The 19,946-nt window shown below is 38.4% G+C and overlaps 2 protein-coding genes across 14 annotated transcripts in view; one reads left to right on the top strand and one right to left on the bottom strand.

Moving 5' to 3' along the window:
* The window catches only part of INVS (inversin), a 173,909-nt gene extending 171,115 nt beyond the window's left edge, over positions 1-2,794 (top strand). For 11 of the 12 annotated variants that reach the window (XM_042913663.1, XM_042913664.1, XM_042913662.1 and 8 more), the window contains one exon: positions 2,020-2,794. In XM_042913663.1, coding sequence (XP_042769597.1) covers positions 2,020-2,171 — 152 coding nt within the window. In that variant the 3' untranslated portion in view covers positions 2,172-2,794. The remainder of the gene's footprint in view (positions 1-2,019) is intronic. The other variant, XR_006196012.1, reaches the window with a different exon arrangement.
* A 1,488-nt stretch (positions 2,795-4,282) lies between these two features.
* Positions 4,283-19,946, bottom strand: part of TEX10 (testis expressed 10) — a 60,656-nt gene continuing 44,992 nt past the window's right edge. For both annotated transcript variants that reach the window (XM_042913002.1, XM_042913003.1), the window contains exons 12-15: positions 12,525-12,605; positions 10,179-10,360; positions 5,937-6,147; positions 4,283-4,460 (exon numbers count right to left, since the gene is read on the bottom strand). In XM_042913002.1, the coding sequence (XP_042768936.1) occupies positions 4,347-4,460; positions 5,937-6,147; positions 10,179-10,360; positions 12,525-12,605 (588 nt within the window). In that variant the 3' untranslated portion in view covers positions 4,283-4,346. The remainder of the gene's footprint in view (positions 4,461-5,936; positions 6,148-10,178; positions 10,361-12,524; positions 12,606-19,946) is intronic.

Below are 19,946 nucleotides of genomic sequence, written 5' to 3' on the forward strand. Positions count from 1 at the left end.
AAAAGGTTTTTAGTCAAAGGGTTTAGTTAAGGGACGAATAAACAAACTCAAATATACTTAGTGGTTTTTTGGGATTTCACATGAACAAGTAGCTTGTTTGTCCTACACATGTAATTCTAAGTGGCTTGAAAACAGACGAGGTCTTAAGAGAATCTTTCCTAACCCTAAATGGGGGAACACAAGGTTTTGTTAAGTCTATACATGTACATTAAGGCACTATCCAGTGAGCTGATTATCAGAGCTGCTAATTAGTGTAGCTGGAGCCCATATATGTTTCATACAGAAAGCATCTATAAATAGTTTCCATGGAAATGGGCATCTGTGATTCCACATTGCAGAAATTTCTGTGTGTCAGTTGTGCCCAACTGAACCAAAAAGAGAACATTAATTTTGGTCTTCTCCATGAATAAAAATGTTAGTTCATTTTTTTGCTTTGAGAATTCCATGGGGTTAAGGATCTTCTGATTTGCTCACTGTCCTATTCACTTTTAGGAAATTATTTGGCACACAGTAGGTGCTCAAATACTTGAGCAAGGATTGTTGCTCCCAACTTCCAGCATAGGAGAGGCTTTAGTAGTGCCTTTACCTCTTTAAAGAGGAAGCAGAAAGTGAGCTGGATATAGCAAAGTATATAGCCTCCTGCGCCTGTGTTTCTCTACATGCATTTGGGAGACTCCACAACCCGTTTTCTCTAGTCCTTCAACAGCAACCCCCGTATACCACCCACAAAATAGCAGCATAGTATTGGTCAGAGAGCATATACATATAACTTATATATGTATATAAATATATAACCTCCAGGGTGCACCTGGGTGGCTCAGTTAAGCATCTGACTCTGGATTTCGGCTCAGGTCATGATCTCATGGCAGTGAGATCAAGCCCTGTGTTAAGCAGGCTTCCATGCTCATCACAGAGCTTGAGATTTATTCATTTTCTACCCCCCCCCCCCCCCAACGACTCCCTTCTGCCTCTCTCCCTTGCTTGGGCTCACACTCCTAAATTTGGGAGCCCTTCTTTTTAAATATAAAAGAACTACCTTTAAAAAGCCCATTCCAATGAATGGAATAACCATGGCTCAAGTGATGACTACTAATGATAACCCCTTTGTATGAATGCAGAATATTCCTGCCCATCTACAGATGGGTATACAGATAACTCAAGACTTGATACAGTAAAGGCAGCCAGAAACAGAATTCAGTATCAGTAGTTCACTTTAAATAACCATAATAAAACCAGGAGAGAAAAAGTAAGACATGTTTGTAACTTTCTGAAACTACTCACCTTTCATGTTTGCTCCTTTGCTCCAGAGAGGAAAAACAGAGCAATTTGGCCTCAGCAAGAGGGTTGAATACATCACTGTTTTCCAACTGTGACATCTTAAAAGTTTTCATGCTATAAGTAACTTCAAAGTCATAAAAAGGCCTAAAAATACCCATTTTAAGATTGATATGCCTATCAGTCTGTCATCCTTGAAGATAGTAAATTTTCAAATGAAATGGTTTTCTAGAATGTACTATATAGCCTAGTGTGTGGTACATGGCAAGTTGAGAAATACATGTGTATATGTGTTTGTGTTATGTATGACCTACATAAAGAAAGCTATACCAGTTATTCTAGACAGACTGAAGACCTAGGTCCCAGTCCCAGCTCAAGTACCTGGCCTCTCCCAGTCAAGGTTCTTCAAGAGCTGTCAGGTATCAGGGCACCTGGGTGGAAGTGTCCAACTTCGGCTCAGGTCACTGCCTCATGGTTCATGAGTCCAAGCCCTGAGTCAGTCTCTCCACTGATAGTGCAGAGCCTGCTTGGGATTCTCTCTCTTCCTCTGCACCTTACCCACTTGTGCTTTCGCTCTCAATCTTTAAAAATGTCCTGTATCTTGGAGGATGATGTAAAATGCAAGGTTGGTAAGTCACCTTCCTAGCTCCCTAAATAGTCCATATCTAAACCCTTTACCTCACCAGCAATGAACTTTTCAGTATTAAAAATAACAAATATCTCTCTGGTATTTGCTTTTAACAGTGAGCAACTTGCAGTGTATACACCTCCTTGAGAATAGTGGAAGATCAAAGAATTTTTCTTATAACCTGCAATCAGCTACTCAATCAAAAACCAAAACAAAGCTTCGACCACCTGTGGAGGAAGACCGTGTCCGGGGGAGCTGGAATAGCTAGTGCAGAGTTCTGATTCTCTGCTGATTAACTTTTCCACCTTGAGAAAACTTTAATATTCATGCCTCAAGCCTTATTAGCCTGAAAACATGGTAACAACTGAATGACAATGTCAGGATGTTTTCTTTCTGCTCTTATACAGCACTGTTAGCCTGTGCTACAACCACCACAGTAGACTATACCCGTGCAAAACTTACTAGCTGTCTGCCCTCGCTTCAGTCAGTACAGCTATAAAGTAGAACACATAATTAACAGTAACGTCTAAGCCAAACTAAGAACATGAGCACTAACATGAGATTTCTGCCAGCCAGCTGATGCAAGCCTGGTTTTTTGGCTCCAGGGAAGAACCTACATGAGAGGGGGAAGAGCCTGTCCTATAGCAGCCATTTTTATCAGTTGGACCAGACCATTCATGCATAACCTACCAATTCACTTGTATTTTCTGCCTGACCTATAGGTGAGCAAGCTTGTCAAAATGCCATTCCTATTGGCAGGGAAAACTGCTAAACCTACATACATTCGAGCTATAAGAACACCTGGCATAAATAAATTTCAGTGGTTACAGGCTTTTTCACATTTTGTTAAAAGTTTTATTTATATTTGGGGTGCCTGGGTGGCTCAGTCCAACCTCAGCTCAGGTCATGAACTCATGGTTCATGGGTTCAAGCCCCCTGTTCTGACAGCTCAGAGCCTGGAGCCTGCTTTGGATTCTGTGTCTCCCTCTCTCTGTTCCTCCCCTTTGGATTCTCTCTCTTCTCAAAAATTATTTTTGAGAGAGAGCGTAAGCAGGGAAAGGGGTAGGAGTGGAGTGGGAGGAAGGGACAGAGGATTGGAAGCAGGCTCTGCGCAGACAGCAAGCTTGATTCGGGGCTCAACCTCACAAGCTCCAAGATCATGACCTTAGCCGAAGTCGGATACTCAACCAACTGAGCCAGCCAAGTGCCCCAGTTTTTTCACATTTTTAAGAGCAAAGCTACCATAGGAATGTAGACAGAAGGCATAAACAGTGGCATGTTAGGCCCAAATATTTGTAGTAGGAGCATTTCCATTTTCTTAAGATTATTGCCACCCCTGTCCTGACAGGTAGAGATAAGCAGCAATAAAGTGTTACCTTGATTTTTGTTACAATTTGCTAATTATTTCATAATTATGAAAATAGTTAATCCTTGAACAACCAGGTTTGTGTGGGTCCTCTTAACATGGATTTTTTTTCCAATAAATGTATATAGTATCAATAAATATAGCCATGGTACTGCAAATGTGTTCTTCTCTCTAGCTTGCTTTATTATAAGAATTAGGTATATAATACGTATACAAAATAGGTGTAGAGGCACCTGGGTGGCTCAGTTGGTTAAGCGTCTGAGTCTTGACTTCAGCTCAGGTCATGATCTCCCAGTCATGAGACTGAGCCTCGTGTTGGGCTCCACGCTGAGTGTGGAGCATGCTTAGAAGATTCTCTCTCTCCCTCTTCCCTTTCCCCGCTCTCACTCAGAAAAAAATATGTGTAAATTGATTATCAGTAAGGCCTCTGGTCAACAGTAGGCTATTAGTAAAATTTTGGGGTAGTCAAATGTTATACATGGATTTTTTGACTGGGGGTGTGGGTGTCAGCATAAATCGCTATATATGGCTTATAATTTTAAAAGAATTATGGTCATTAGTAGAAAGTAATTTTGAAAGAAGAATTATCTAAATCAAACCAAGTACCATTTGAGGAAAACCTCAAACAACCGTAGTACTATCTTGAAATCTTGCTCCTGCAGAAGGAGCTAGAAAACCTCTGTAAATAACAGAACTCCATAGTGAGGAGCTGAATGTCATGATGGATAAAGGCAACCATTCCCAAATAAAAAATTGGTTTCTGTTGCTGTCTGAATGAACTAGAACTGAGACCACAAAGATTCTTTCTTGGTAAATAACAGAAGGTATTGTATCATTCCATATTTTGTAAATATTTAGTTTCTATGAAATGCAAAATATTCTACCCACCTGTGACCAAGTATAATGTCCTGGTCCAAGAAGCCAGCCTGTGTTATTTTCCTACCTTAGTGCAAAGGAAGGTTCATAAACAACTTCTTTAAAAGTTCAGCTTTAATGACAAACATTACTCTCTTCAAAATTATATAGACGTGAATAAACAATTTCAAACAGGAGGTACCATGGTGCCTCTCACTGTACTCAATACACTGTACTCAACGCAGTGGGCCCCTGGGGATGCCCAGTGATATACACATTGAAGCAATAATGTAAGTCTGTGAGCCACTGTTCTTGAATACCTCCAGTCTTCAATGTCTGCAGAGAAAAACAAAAGTAATTTGAGAATTATATCAAAGTTGTTACGCTACCTGACAGTATTTTTCACACCCAAACGAGATCTCCGAACCACCACAATCCTATCTCCTCCATTTATCAATCACCACAGGATATTTGTTAATTGGGCATTGCCACAAGTAGTGAAAATTCCTCGGTATAAACTCAAGTACAAGTGCTACCAGTTTCTCGTTTCATCTGTTCCTTCTCAAATATTGCCAGGAACTAATGACATTTCACCATCAACCATCTCCACACTCTGGACTTCCCTTGGTATGCTCGAGTCTCACAATCTTTGCATTAACATCAACTGAGAAGAATTCTGCAAGGCCGACTGACAATCTGTCATTCTCTTCCTTATAGAGGTGAGCTGATTCTCCAACCTCTCAACAATCCAAATTCTTGCCTTTTCTTCCCTTCTATTTCTGAATTATTCTGCTGCTGCTTTCATTATTTCTACAAAGCTACTGAGAATATTCAGAACGTGAACTTGTGTTATATACATGTATAAGCTCTATTACTCTGAAGTACTACTACAGGTATCAACTAATAAACCCCCAAATACCTATAGAAAAAACCTCTAACTCTTCCAAACCAAAAACACCAAAGGAATCCTAGACAGAGCTGCCCCTGCAAAACAGATACAGATAAATGCAGAACCAGCCATTACACAAAGCAGAAGCCTGCAACTTCTTAACTTCCTCTTATTCTCCAGCGAACTGACTAGGAACTGGCCGTAAGCCTATTCCTGCTAAATAATGTTTTCAGTGACAACTAACATTTGTTGAGCACTTAATGTCAGTTTCACTAAAAACTTTACCTGAATGATCTCACTTTATGGTTACCAAAACTCAATGAAGTTGCTATTCCTACAGCTAAGTAAAACAACTTAGCTTAGGGGCCCCTGGGTGGCTCAGTCGGTTGCACGTCGGGCTTTGGCTCTGGTCACGATCTCACAGTTCGTGAGTTCAAGCCCCACATCGGGCTCTGTGCTGACACCTCTGAGCCTGGAGCCTGCTTCAGATTCTGTGTCCCCCTCTCTCTGCCCCACCCCTGCTTGTGCTCTGTTTCTGTCTTTCAAAAATGAATAAACATCAAAAAAAATTTTTTTTAAACAACTCAGGTTTAAAAACATGCTGAATAAGCACAGTTAATCAAGAGTCTGTACCAGAATCCTGGTAGGAGTGATTCTGATGCTCTGTACCTTTTCTAAGCTTCCTGCGACCAATTCAATTTGAGTATTTTAAGCCTTTTATTACTGACTCTGGATCAAAGACCTCCCTCTGGCTAAGTGACAGGTGCTAGTCAGCAGGGGAAAACCTGGGAAATCACCACAGTGGGCTTCATTCCAGGAATCAGTCAATGCACTGGAGGCCTAGCCTCCCCAGAGAACCCCACCCATGCCCTCCTCATGAATCCCTTTTCTAGTAATAATACAAAGCCCTGTTCCATGCTTACCGTGATATTCTTGATGATCTGCTGCACCAAGATGGCATTGGTTAACATATGAGTCCTGAGGGGTGCATGCTGAAGCAGCAGGCGAAGCAGCTGGCCCACAACAGGCAGCTCCTCAGGTCCAGCTCTGTTCACCCGCAGGCTCTGCAGCATCAACCTGAGGACTCGAGGCAGGAGAGCCAGGATGGAGACACAGACCCCCCACAGCTTGTCCCTACAGTAACAGACAAAAATGAATCAGTGAGCCAACACACACAGAAGTACCCTTTCTGTATTTTCCAAAACTGAAAATGTCCTTTTAAGAAATGTGGTGTTTTCTCATAAAACCCCACAAATCAAAACTAACAACTGGGTTTCATCATAGCTGAATAAGCAAATCCAATGAAGAATCAGCTGTTCTCCCCTACTCGGTAAGTTCCAGGAAGCCTAGCAATCAACACTTTCCTGGGCTTACCAGGACATTCTTAAAGCTCTGGTGATCATATATAACACAGAATTAGCCAAAGAACACAATAATCTACATATGCATACTGTTTTCTACCACTGAACAATATTCAACTATCATACCATCAAAAATCCCACTGGTACAATCAGAATATCCCACTGGTAGAAAGAAAAAAAACTTGGGATGACTGGCTCAGTCAGTAGGGCATGCGACTCTTGATCTTGGGGTCATGAATTCAAGCCCCACTTTGAAGGTAGTTTATTTAAAAACAAAAACAAACTTCATGAAATTTTAATGCTGTGCCCTGGATTCTGAGCCTCTTCAATGTTTTAAACAGGGCAGATATGCAGAGAAAGATGTATTCACAAGGAACCAAAATGGATTTCAGAAAAGAAGCCAGTCAGTGGACTGCTACCATGTTACTAGATCATGAAAGGCCAGAAACAGTAAATCCTAATTTTAGTAAGCACCATTCCCTTGGTTTCACTATAGGGCAGAACAAAAACGTTTTATGATGAAGGTAAATGGACTTGTAGCTAGCCAACCACATTAAATGGAGCAATACCCTTTGGACAAAGAATCCACTGACTGCTAACGGCTCTGACCTTAGTCTGTTATAGTTTTCGTATTAGGAGTGGTCCCCAGATCCTTCAAAGAGAATCTGACTACCTCTAGATGTGGAAGCAGCAACCCTTTCACAATCTGATCAACCTCCCCAACTCCATCTCCATGATGCAGCATCTCCATCAAAGGTGGATACTGACTCCATTCTAAGCCAACCAGATCCTCTTTTTGGAGACTTTATTTGGAGTATTGACTCATGCACAGCCAGGCTAGGATAGCCACGTGCAAGGAGAAAAAAGCCAGTCTGCAGACATAGCTAATAATGAGGCAAAGGCACAGAGATAAAGACTACACAATCCAGAAGAAAAAGTAGAGAAAACCACTTTGGTTCCTGATGGGTTTCAATTCCTGCCTCCAAAATTCCTAGCCCTTGGGTTTTATGAGTTACTCCTGTAATGACCCAATATATTCATTGTCTACTTTAACTTGAGTGGATTTCAAATAACTGCTGATCAAAACTGTGCTAAAAAGGCTCATGGATTCTACATAATACTAAATATAAGTACAGTGAATGGATCAATAAAGTTTAGTACTCCACCTTCACACAACACAATTAAACTGTCAAGCCAAAGAGAAATACAAGAGACCTGGGTACCACAAGCAACAGAAGAAATACCGTACGAACAGCCATTCCTAGGTTTTCCTAAGAGTGTATATATATGTGTGTATGTGTGTATACACTTATATATATATTATATATCAATATTAATATTGATTATAATATAATTACATAATTGTTAATTATCAATTATATTTATATTACATATAAATATATATATTTATGTGTGTGTGTGTGTGTGTATATAAAAGATCTTTGACAGCAAAATTGATAAGCTGGGGTACATTCACATAACAAAATACTGTAAAGCACCTGTACTGGAGCCAGTTGTGCTCAGAGCCCATATTTGTAAATAGTTTTATTGAAACATAGTCACATGCATTCATTTACATGTAATCTGTTGCTGCTTTTGTGTTACCAGGGCAGTGTTGAACAGTTCTGACAAGAGACTTACTGGCACGAAAAACCTAAAATATTTTATTATCTGACTCTTTACAGAAAAGTTTGCTTAGCCCTGGTATGGAGAAACAAAAATGAAATCAGTTTTTCAATCAACATGAATGACTCACAACAATGGTTACAATCAAATCACAAAAACATACAGTATGATATTCTTAAAATACGCCAAACAAAAATTATATTGTTTACAGTTACACACAAAATTTTTAATTAGAAGGCAACTTAACAAGAAAACTACAGGGGCACCTGGGTGGCTTAGTCAGTTAAGCATCTGACTTCAGCTCAGGTCATGGTATCACAATTGGTTACGTTCCACCCACATCGGACTCTGGGTTGACAGTTCAGAACCTGGAGCCTACTTCAGATTGTCTCCCTCTCTCTGCCTTTCCCCCACTCACGTTCGCTCTCTCTCTCTCTCTCTCCCCTCTCTCTCTCTCTCAAAAATAAACAAACATTAAGAAAAAAAACAAAAACAAAAAACCTACAGACTCAAAATGGCATCACTCAGGTGAAGGCCTTAAGTCAGTAAACCAAGACTTAATACCTAACCTAACTGCAGTTTCAACCCCCCAAGAAACTTTAACCAGTCAACATGGGAACTTCTTGATCAGCACTAGGAAAAACGTACTGACGGATCCTTACGATTCTGGAGAGCCTCCCTGCCTCAACAATGGATTCTTTACTAATAATTTCCTTCTTTCAACTCCCTGTCTACCTTTAAAAAACTTTCCTAGGAGCGCCTGGGTGGCTCAGTCGGTTAAGCGTCTGACTTCGGCTCAGGTCACGATCTCGCGGTTCGTGGGTTCAAGCCCCGCATCGGGCTCTGTGCTGACAGCTCAGAGCCTGGAGCCCGTTTCGGATTCTGTGTTTCCTTCTCTCTCTCTGACCCTCCCCCATTCATGCTCTGTCTCTCTCTGTCTCAAAAATAAATAAACGTTAAAAAAAAATTTAAAAAAAAGAAAACAAAAAAACTTTCCTATTCTGTAGTCCTTTAGAGCTCCCCTCTACTTGCTAGATGGGACACTGCCCAATTAATGAATCAATTAATAAACCCTATTAGATGTTTAAAATGTACCAGGCTGAATTTTTGTTATTTAACACGCAAAAGTGATCTCTGGGGGTTATAGAAGAGAAATCTAACTAGAGGTTACACAGAGAGTGTGTTGATGATGTTCTATTTCTGAACGTGTAAGTTGGCTAAATGGATATTCAGTTTAAACTTACTCTTTATATACGTGTTTATTCTTATGATATATAAAAGTCAAAAAAACTAGAAAGACAAATATTAAAATGTTAACAGGCAACAGAATAATTTTTATTTTCTGATCTTTGTTCATCTGTTAGATTTTTTTTAAAAACCTTCTACAAAAAATTTTAACGTTTATTTATTTTTTGAGACACAGAGAGAGCATGAGCAGGGGAGGGGACACAGAGAGAGAGGGAGTCACAGAATCCGAAGCAGGCTCCAGGCTCCGAGCTGTCAGCACAGAGCATGAGGTGGGGCTTGAACTCACAAATCACGAGATCATGACCTGAGCCCAAGTCAGACACTTAACTGGCTGAGCCATCCAGGTCGCCCCAAAATTTTAACAGGCATTATGAATAAGAATATAAGCATGAGAATACTTTTTTAAACTAAAGTGAAATGTTCCAAACTATACTAGAAACTTTAGTGTGAATAGTATGTAAGAGCTAAAGTACTAATATAAACACCAGTATCTTAGAAATTTCCTTAAATCCAAGAATTTAAAGATTTTTACTCTGGCTAGTTTTAATAAAGGCTTGTATTTATCAGTGATTGCATTCTTGTAAAGGTAGATTTTTTTTTCCTTGCTAGACCTACAGCAACATTAATAATGAAAGCTCCCAAGAAATTTTAAAATGCCATCTAACTTTTCAAATTTGTAGTTTAAAAGAAAAACAAAAACTAAAAATCCTCTTACAAGACAAAGGGAATTTATGAAACAATAAAGAGAAATCCAGTTAAGGTTTATACAAATTCTGAAAGACAATTCAGGGTATTTATTAAATCTAATTTTCTTTCACTCTTTCCTCTTTAAAAAATTTTTTGATTTTATTTATTCTTATTTACTTATTTGGTGGGGAAAACTGGAATAGGTAGAAAAAAATTAAAGTCGAAGAATACAAAAACTATTACCTTTTTCTTAGATGTTCTGCTTCTCCTTTCTCTAAAGTGAGCAGAAAATAAAGAAGACTGTAGCAACAAGAAGCCAGAAACGGTAGGAGAGTCTCACTAAGTACACACGTATGATCCAGGAGCTTACAGATAACACCCAAAACACAGCCAGCTGTACTGTCAGGAATTACAGTCAGCCCAACCTAGGAAGAGAAAAATTAGATTAATGACCTCTTCACAACCGTCCTTCTCTCCATGAAAAAAACAAATCCCATTAACTGGAGAGTTAACCTAACATCACTTCTACTGAAAAACAGCGCATACGTTAAACACACAACCTGCCACAACTTAAGGTCCTGTTTTCCCTTAAGAATTTAATTACTAGGGGTGCCTGGGTGGCTCAGTCAAGTAGGCATCCAACTCTTGATTTCGGCTCAGGTCATGATCTCACAAACCGTAAGATTGAGCTCTGTGTCACTTATAGCATGGAGCCTGCTTACATTTCTCTCCTTCACTCTCTGCCCCTCTCCTGCATGCGTACACGCACTCTCTTTCTCAAAATAAACTTAAAAAAAAAAAAAAAGAATTACTACGTTAAATAACTTTGAAAACATGCCAACTCAAGAGATACTATTAACCTAATCTACTGCCTTCCCTCCATGAGTCTACTAAAATTTAAGACATTACAATTTCTGATGGTCAGAAATATCATTTGAAAGGATTACTTTATGCACCCTCCCCCCACCCGAAATCTTGATACAACCAACCACATTTCCATGATTTTTAGATTCTTCAGACTAGAAAACTCTCATTTCTGGCACCACCTCCGTCCCAGGTAATTAAATGTACAAACCGAAGTTCATTTTACAATTAGCCTACCCCTGCCCTTTAATTTAGCTAGTCATTCAGACATGACTAAGTAAAACACCCTGGAGTAAGACATTACTATACTTAACACTTGACTGCTTCACTGCCTCAAAACCCCGATAAGGGACATCATGGTTTGTGTATTCATCTGGACTCTACTATCTGTCATTAAGGTGGATTCTAACTTACAACTGTTATGTATGCATGGTTTAAATCTCCTGGAAACTACTGTTAAGTCATCATGAAAAAGTCTGCAGGCTCTGATCAGGCTGTTTGAAAATAGTGCCCAAGACTAGCATGTTAATCTTTTACTAGAATAATGAATGTAGTCAAAGGAGGGCATAAATATCTGGAGTGGAGGTGAAAAGAAAAGTGGTAGAGATCTTTAGAGACACACGGGATAAAGATTAGAAGTTTGACAACAGAGAGAAAAGAGCACTGGAAATTCAACTCAAGGGAAGTAACATTTTAAAGGAGAAAAGGGGGTTGGAATGTACCTATAAAATTACCCAAAAAAGTGACAGTGCCTGAAAGATAAAACTGTGGGAGTTTCCTCTGCACTAAGGATAATTATAATAAGCCAAAAATCTAAACATAAACATTGGAGGAAGCTAAAAAGCAAAATCCCAGGTTTTTGGGAACAAGAGACACCGACTAGCCAGAAGACCAAACAGTCGCAAGGCTTAGCTTGCTGCTTCTAGTGGCCAGGCCTTCAACCTGTTAGGCTATATCCCTTGTTTAGAACCCAAATATTCAAGGTGGAAATCAGACCCCAGTCTGGATGCTGGATTCCCAATACACAAACACCAGGTTTGTGTTCATTAAAGCACTATGTGTCAGAAGAACCTGAGGTATAATTTTATTTTTTTTTTAACGTTTTATTTATTTTTGAGACAGAGACAGAGCATGAATGGGGGAGGGGCAGAGAGAGAGGGAGACACAGAATCGGAAGCAGGCTCCAGGCTCTGAGCCATCAGCCCAGAGCCCGACGCGGGGCTCGAACTCACGGACCGCGAGATCGTGACCTGAGCCGAAGTCGGACACCCAACCGACTGAGCCACCCAGGCGCCCCCCTGAGGTATAATTTTAAAGCCCTTCATTGCAGGGGTGCCTGGGTGGCTCAGTTGGTTAAACATCTGACTCAATTTTGGCTCAGGTCATGATCCTGTGGTTTGTAAGATCAAGCCCTTTGTCAGGCTCTGAGCTGACAGCACGGGGCTTGCTTGGGATTCTCTCTCTGCCCCTCCCTTGTGCATGCTCTCTCCCAAATAAATTTTTTTTTTTTTTTTTTTTTTAAGGCCCTTCATTGCAGATGTAGAAAGTAGGGTCCTGGAAAAGGGGGATTTTCCCAAGGTCAGAAGTAATTAGTAACAGCCAAGAAAAACATCAAGACTTCTCAGTCTAGACACTCTCTCCTTGCCTATGGCAAACCCACTCTTAACCAAGGATTCTCTACGCTTTTTTAAGTAGCAACAAAAAAAATTTTTTAAGTATATTTACCAAATGCTTACTGATGGCACTCTGCAGGATGTCAAAACTCTGGCTTCGGGCAGGGATAACCAATAAACTGTGACAAACTGTCTGTCAGAAAAGGAAAAAACCAGTAACCAAATCAGGATCAAATCAGTTCTATAGACTTTTTTTTAACCTACTCACCCTATATACAACAGGACACTTAAAAAAAAAAGACTTTTTTTCCTAATTTAAATTTTAGTTTACAAGAGCAACACTGGTTTCGGGAATAGAATTCAGTGATTCATCACCTACATACAACATCTAACGCTCCGCTCCCTCTGACAACCCATAGTTTGTTCTCTATCATTAAAGAATCTCCTGCAGTTTGTTTTCTTCTCTCTTTCTTCCCCCTTCCCATATGTTCATCTGTTTCTTAAATTCCACACGAGTGAAATCATATGGTATTGGTCTTTCTCTGATTATTTCGCTTAGCATAATACATTCCAGCTCCATCCACATCGTTGCAAATGGAAAGATTCCATTCTTTTTAATGGCTGAGTAATATTCCATTGTTTATCTATACCACATCTTCCCTATCTTCTTTATCTGTTCACCAGTCAATGGACATTTTTGGGCTCTCTCCATAGTTTGGCTATTGATAATGCTGCTATAAACATTGGGGTGCATGTACCCCTTCAAATTTGTATTTCTGTATCCTTTAGATAAATACCTAATGGTGCAATTGCTGGATCATAACATAGTTCTAATTTTAGTTTCTTGAAAATAATGACTTTGAAGATGCAAGTATCAAAGGTCAATCAATCACATCTCATATATGGGCTAATTTTCCAAACAACTCATTATTTAAACATTTACTAAGCACTGAACTAGTCCTATTAGGTACCAGGTACAGGAATGAAAGACTGAGAAACTCTTCTCACAGCCCTAAAAGAGTAGCTTCAATCTACCAAAGTAAAGACTATTTCTATTAATAAGTGCTACAACAGAAAAATCTGAATGATGTGAACAAAGGACTGAAAAGCCTTTTTCCCATTTGGTGAGAAAACATACAATAGAAAAACACTTATGATCCAGAAAATACTAATACCCTGTTCAAATTAATAGAACACTGCCTCCTATTCCCCAAAAGTAAGAGAACAGTCCACAGGAAAAGAAGAAAAATATAAGGGAAGTGAGAGTCAAATCCTTAGTATTTTTAATTTTCTAAGTTCTCAAAGAAACACGAGGAGGGAAGCCAACATCAAGTCCTTCAGAGACTTCATTACACCATCCCAGAAGCTGAGGGGAGTGCCAAAAGTGAAATATGTGAAAAGAATCACATTAGAAAGACAAAGAAAAGACTGGTGGAAAAGAAGAATATCAATCTAGAAAGAGGACAGTCCAGCTAAATTTAAGGGAATGGTCAGTCAACTCTGAAAAAAATCAATAGCTCTATGCATTATTTCCCTGGAAAACCTCTTGTAAATTAATACCACCCAGAGTTTACACATGGCAATTTTTCTTCTCTTTTATGCTTATAAGTAACAATGTAAACAATGTATTTCTAATACCATCTTCCTACTCAAAAACAAGCAGTGAATATTTTCATTAATAAAAGGTAAATTGCAATTGAAAAGGCCCATTCAGGGTGCCTGGGTGGCTCGAGCATCTGACTCTTGGTTTCAGCTCAAGTCATGAGCTCATGGTTCCTGAGTTCAAGCCCCACGTCAGGCCCCACACTGACAGAGCAAATCCTGCTTTCGATTCTCTCTCCCCTGCTGACTGTCCTCTGCTTGCTTGCAAGCAAGCTCTCTCTCTGGCCTGCCCACCCTGCTCATGGATGCATGAATGAGCACTAACTAAAAAAAAAACAAAACAACAAAATAAGGGCTCATTCCCAATAAATAACCATTTAATCCCTTCCCTTCCACCACCCCTTCCCTTCCTGAACAATCCAGTTCTAAAGCCACTGGGTGGGGCTGAGTTAGGTAAACAGCACTGGAATGGGTAGGAGAGCTGCAGTGGCCCAGAGAAAGCCATTCATGAATAAATAGAAGTAGACTGTCCCCACAGAGTTGGGAGTTCAAATGGAGTGAAGATGCCGGCATGGGGGAAAAAAAACAAAAACAAAAAAAAGAAGATGCCTGCATGGGAGAGGGATAGCACCAAAAGATCAATTATGGACAAAGAAATTGATCAAGTAAATTAAGTATAACGGAAACCAGGGTTCTTAACCTTCAGAAAAGGCAGGTACAAGAGGAAAAGAAGACAACTAGAATGAACCCTACAGTGTTAAATTCCTGATTTCTGTCCACCGACAGTCTGGGAACACCAGGGTCCAAAAGCAATGACCACACCCAGAGTCCTGAAGTTGGTTTCAAGATACCATTCTCCACTTAAAGGAAAATTGGGCCTCTTCGAAAAATACCTGATTGCAGGGCTGGGACAGTGAAAATCACGTATGAATCTAGAACAATCTGTGGTACAAGGAAGTAAAGAAGTACTCAGAAAAAAATAAGAACACGTCAGAAGAACAAAGAAACCACTATATTCTATAGTGACCCACTGAATAAAATAGGAAACCATATTAACACAAATTAATAAATAGACTAATAAAAATGACTGGGACATTAACACTGTTTCAAAGTATCTCCTCATAAATCATTACTAATTACAAAGGGGAAAAAGTAAACAGTGGAAAAGTAGACAGACAGCACTTAATCAAGTAATCAAAGTGAGTATCTAATGGGACAAATCAAAACCATGCACCACCCGGCAGGATGCAGTCAGAAAACCACAGCATCACTTGTGTCATATTCCTACCAAATTCATATGAATCTAACCATGAGGGAACATAAATCCAAATGGGAGGAAAATTTTACACAATAACTGTCCCAATGTACTTCAAAGTGTCAAGGTCAATGAAAGACAAAGACTGAGGAACTTTACCAAATTGAAGGAAACAAAACAGATATTACAAGTAAATACAATGAACAATTTGGGGTGCATAAGAACATTACTGAGAGGTACTGGGTGGCTTAGTCAGTTGAAGGTCTGACTCTTGATTTCAGCTCAGGTCATGATTCCAGGGTCGTGGAATCAAGCCCTGTGTCAGCTGCTTAGGATTCTCTCTCTGCCCCTCTCCCCTGCTCTAAAATTAAAAATCAATTAATTTAAAAAAGAACACTGTTGAGGGGGCACCTGGCTGGTTGTTGGTAGTGCATGCTATTTTTTTTTTAATTTATTTTTGAGAGAGAGAGAGAGAGAGAGAGAACAAACAAGCAAGGGAGGGACAGAGAGAGGGAGACACAAAATCCCAAGCAGGCTCCAGGCTCTGAACTGTCACAGCACACAGCCCGATGCAGGGCTCAAACCCATGAACTGTGAGATCATGACCTGAGCCACATGAGTCAGACACTCAACTGACTGAACCACGCAGGCGCCCCAGTGCATACTACTCTTGCTATCAGTGTCATGAGTAAGTTAGGGGGGCCTGAGTGGCTCAGTCACTTAAGCATCCGACTCTTGATTTTGGCTCAGGTCATGATCTCACGGTTCATGGATTTGAGCCCTGCATTAGGCTCTGTGCTGACAGTGTGAAGCCTGTTTGGGATTCTCTGTCTCCCTCTTCTCTGTCCCTCCCCTGCTTGCTCTCACTCTCTCAAAAATAAACAAACATTAAAAATAAAAAACAAAAAAACAGTAAGTCATTTTGTGGATATCAACAAATTGATCTTGAAGTTTATTTAAACAGGAAAAAGACCCAAAATAGCCAACACAATATTAAAGGAAAAGAATAAAGTTAAAGGACTGATATTACACAGCTTCATAAATTACAGTAAAGCTATGCTAATCAAGACACTGCAATATTGGTTAAAGACTAGACAAATAGATGAATGGAACAAAACAGAGAGCCCAGCAAGACAGACCCACATAGTCAAGTGATCTTTGACAATGGAGTCTTTTCAACAAATGGTGCTTTAACAATCCATCTACAAATAAATGAATCTAGGCTCTTCACAAAAATTAACTCAGAGTGAATCATAACAGACCTAAATGTAAAATACAAAATGCAAAACTGTAATGACTTAGAAGAAAAACCTAAACGACCTACATATGGTGATGACATTATAGATACAATACTGAAGGCACAATTCAGGAAAGAAACAAAGAAGCTGGACTTCATTAAAATTAAAAAATTTTTCTCTGCAAAAGATAATGTCAAGAGTACGAAAAGACAAGCCATAGACTGGGAGAAAATCTTTGCAAAAATATATCTGATAAAGGATTGTTAACCAAAATATTCAAAGAGCACTTAAAACTCGAAAAGAAAACAACCCAATTAACAAATGGGCCAAAGACCATAATAGATACCTCACCAAAGAAGACATGGCAAATAAACAAATAATGAGATGCTACATACTTATTACAACAGCCTGAATTCAAAACACTGACACCAAATGCTGGCAAGGATCTGGAGCAACAGAAACTCATCCACTGCTGATAAGATTGCAAAATGGTACAACCACTTTGGAAGACAATTTCTTACAAATTAAACACACTCTGACCATATAATCCAGCAATGGCTCTCCCTGGTATTCACCCAAAGCAGTTAAACACATGTCCACACAAAAACTACACACGGATGTGTATAAACCTATATACACAGTTTTATGCATAATTATCAAAATTTGGAAGCAACAAAGATGTCCTTCAGCAGGTAAACAGATAAACTGGTACATCCAATGTAACATTATTCAGCAATAAAAAGAAATGAGCTATGAAGCCATGAAAAAACAAGGAGGAATCTTAAATGAGTATTATGAAGTGAAAGAAGCCAATCTAAAAAAGGCAATATACTGCATACTCCCAAATGTATGACATTTTGGAAAAGGTAAAACTACAGACAGTGAAAACAAACAAACACCTGTGGTTGTCAGGGGTTGGGGGACATGGAGAATGAACAGTCAGAGCACAGAGGATATCAGGGTAGTAAAGACACTCGTATGAGATCATACTGATGGATATGTGGCATTATACATTTGTCCAGATCCATAAAATGTGTTAACACCAAGAGTAAACCATAACGTATATTGTGGACTTTGGGTAATTATATCAACATAGAATCATTAATTATAACAAATATACCACTCTGGTGGGGGATGTTGATAAGGGAGAAGGTTATGCAAATGTGGGGGAAGGGATTATACGGGGAAACACCTTTTCCTTCCCTTCAATTTTTCTGTGAAATTAGAACTGCTCTAAAAGAAATCTTAATTTTAAAAAAATCTTTAAGATTTAAATAGCACATTAGATAATGCAGGAAAGATCAGTGAACTTGAAGATACAGCATACTTTCTCAAGAGATGGCAAAAAAAGGTTAAAGAGTCTCAAAGGTCTACAGGACAATGTCAAGTGGTCTAACATACAAGTAAATTAAGTCCCAAAGAAGGGAACCAAAACATCTTTTGAAGGAATGAGTGACATTTTTTTCCCCAAAACAATAAACTATAAACCTAGTAAAACATTCAGCAAATACCAAGCTTAAAAAAAAAAAAATTAAGAAAGTAACACCAAGGCATTACAATCAAACTGCTGAAGAAAGTGGTAAAAAGATTATCTTGACAACATGTAGGAAGAAAAAAGCATATAGAGGAAAAAAAAAACATTACATACAGAAAAACATAAGAATGACCTCACATATCATTACACATTATATTATGGTATAAAGTAGTATAGTTTGAAGGTAGGCTGTATTAAGTTAAAGAGCAAACACCTAAAAACAAAACAAAGAGGCATAGCTAATATGCCAAAGCAGAGGTAAAATGGAATGCTAAAAATACTCAAACTACAAAAGCAATGAATCATGGTATCTTACTGCAATGCAATACTATACAGCAACGAAAACAATGCATTACTGCTTACACATTAACATAGATACCTTTAAGAATACACTGAATAAAAAGAAAATTACTAAAAAATGTTTCACTTGTAAACACGTAAAACTCAACAATATAGTTTGGAGTTACATGCTAATTACAATAAAACTGTAAAGAAACAAAAATATGATAAAATTAAAGACAGTGTTACTCTGAAGGGAAAGGGACACAGGGGTTTCAAAAATAAAAATGTTCTTATTTCTTAAGCTGAATTTATATAATTATTATTATTCTGAGCTTATCCATGTTAAAAAACATTCTTTTACAACTAATCAGTATTTTGTAAATGACAATTAACATTAACCTTAAAACCTTTCATTGGCTCTGGAGTAGAAATCTCCATTTCTAAAAGGTATCTCTGCACAGAGATTCCTGTTCTCTTTTTGATCGTTCCCTGTTAACTATAGTTTCCATCATTAACAGGAAGGTCATACAACTCTTCCTTTAGTGCTCAGAAAGAATAATAACAAAGATACAAGTGAAAATGACAAGGTCTAGGTTAGCATATAAAGGATATTACTTCTTTAAAAAAAAAAAAAAAATGACAATATATTTAGTCATTTGTGAAGACAGAAGATATCTGAAAGAACACGTTTACTTAGAAACCGGGGAGGAAAAATGGGTAGTTGAGAGGGAGTGGAAGAAGACTTTTTTACTATTATCCTCTGTTCTGAATTGTATTCTGTGAATACCTATTCAAAAAAAAAAAAAAAAAAAAAAGTCTGATTTGAAAAAGAATCACTTTGGCTTAAACAGATGAAACTACAAAACAACTGAGCGATCCCAGTCCTAATAACTTGTTCAAATGAAATAATTAGAAAAATAAATGTTTACATTAAGGATGTCAAAACTATGTGTATGTCAAATATTTTCACATGAAAAGGCCAACTTAAATAATAAAACTTATCCAAAAGAAAACTGGAATCTTCACTTAAGTTCACAAACTAAAAATGAGACTTTCAGATTTTTCCTAATTATGTCTTAACATTTCAAAGACAGCAACCTTGAAGTTTAATGCACGTCCTTGAGAAATGTTCACTTCAGAAATACAGCTGATAACATTTTCATGACAATTTTATTTTGGCTTTACACAGATGATGTGCTTATGAAAAATTTAAATAATCAGATAAAGGCTATATGACTTGTCCAAGTTACCAAACTAGACACTGGTAAATCTATGCCTGGAATCTGGAGCCCAATAATCCCATACAGTGTTTTCTCCAATACATCATGATGGTTTACATACATTAATTATAGTCTGTCCTTTAAAACTACTCTTACTACTGTTAGCAAGCCCAATCCCTCCAATCTAATATTCAAGGCCTTAACCTCAGGAGATCTATCTTAGCTCTCTTCATTTACTATGAAGTAAGATAAAATTTCAGATGTTAAACCAATTCATTATTTCTTTTCACTTTTTTAAAATCCAGTATTGTTGGAGAACATACATATAAACATAGTACCAGGCATTAGGGCAATAAAGTGAAGATAAATTCACTGGCATACCTAAGAACTGTAATCAGAGTCA

Source organism: Panthera leo, chromosome D4 (assembly GCF_018350215.1).
Source record: "Panthera leo isolate Ple1 chromosome D4, P.leo_Ple1_pat1.1, whole genome shotgun sequence".
Lineage (NCBI taxonomy): Eukaryota > Metazoa > Chordata > Mammalia > Carnivora > Felidae > Panthera > Panthera leo.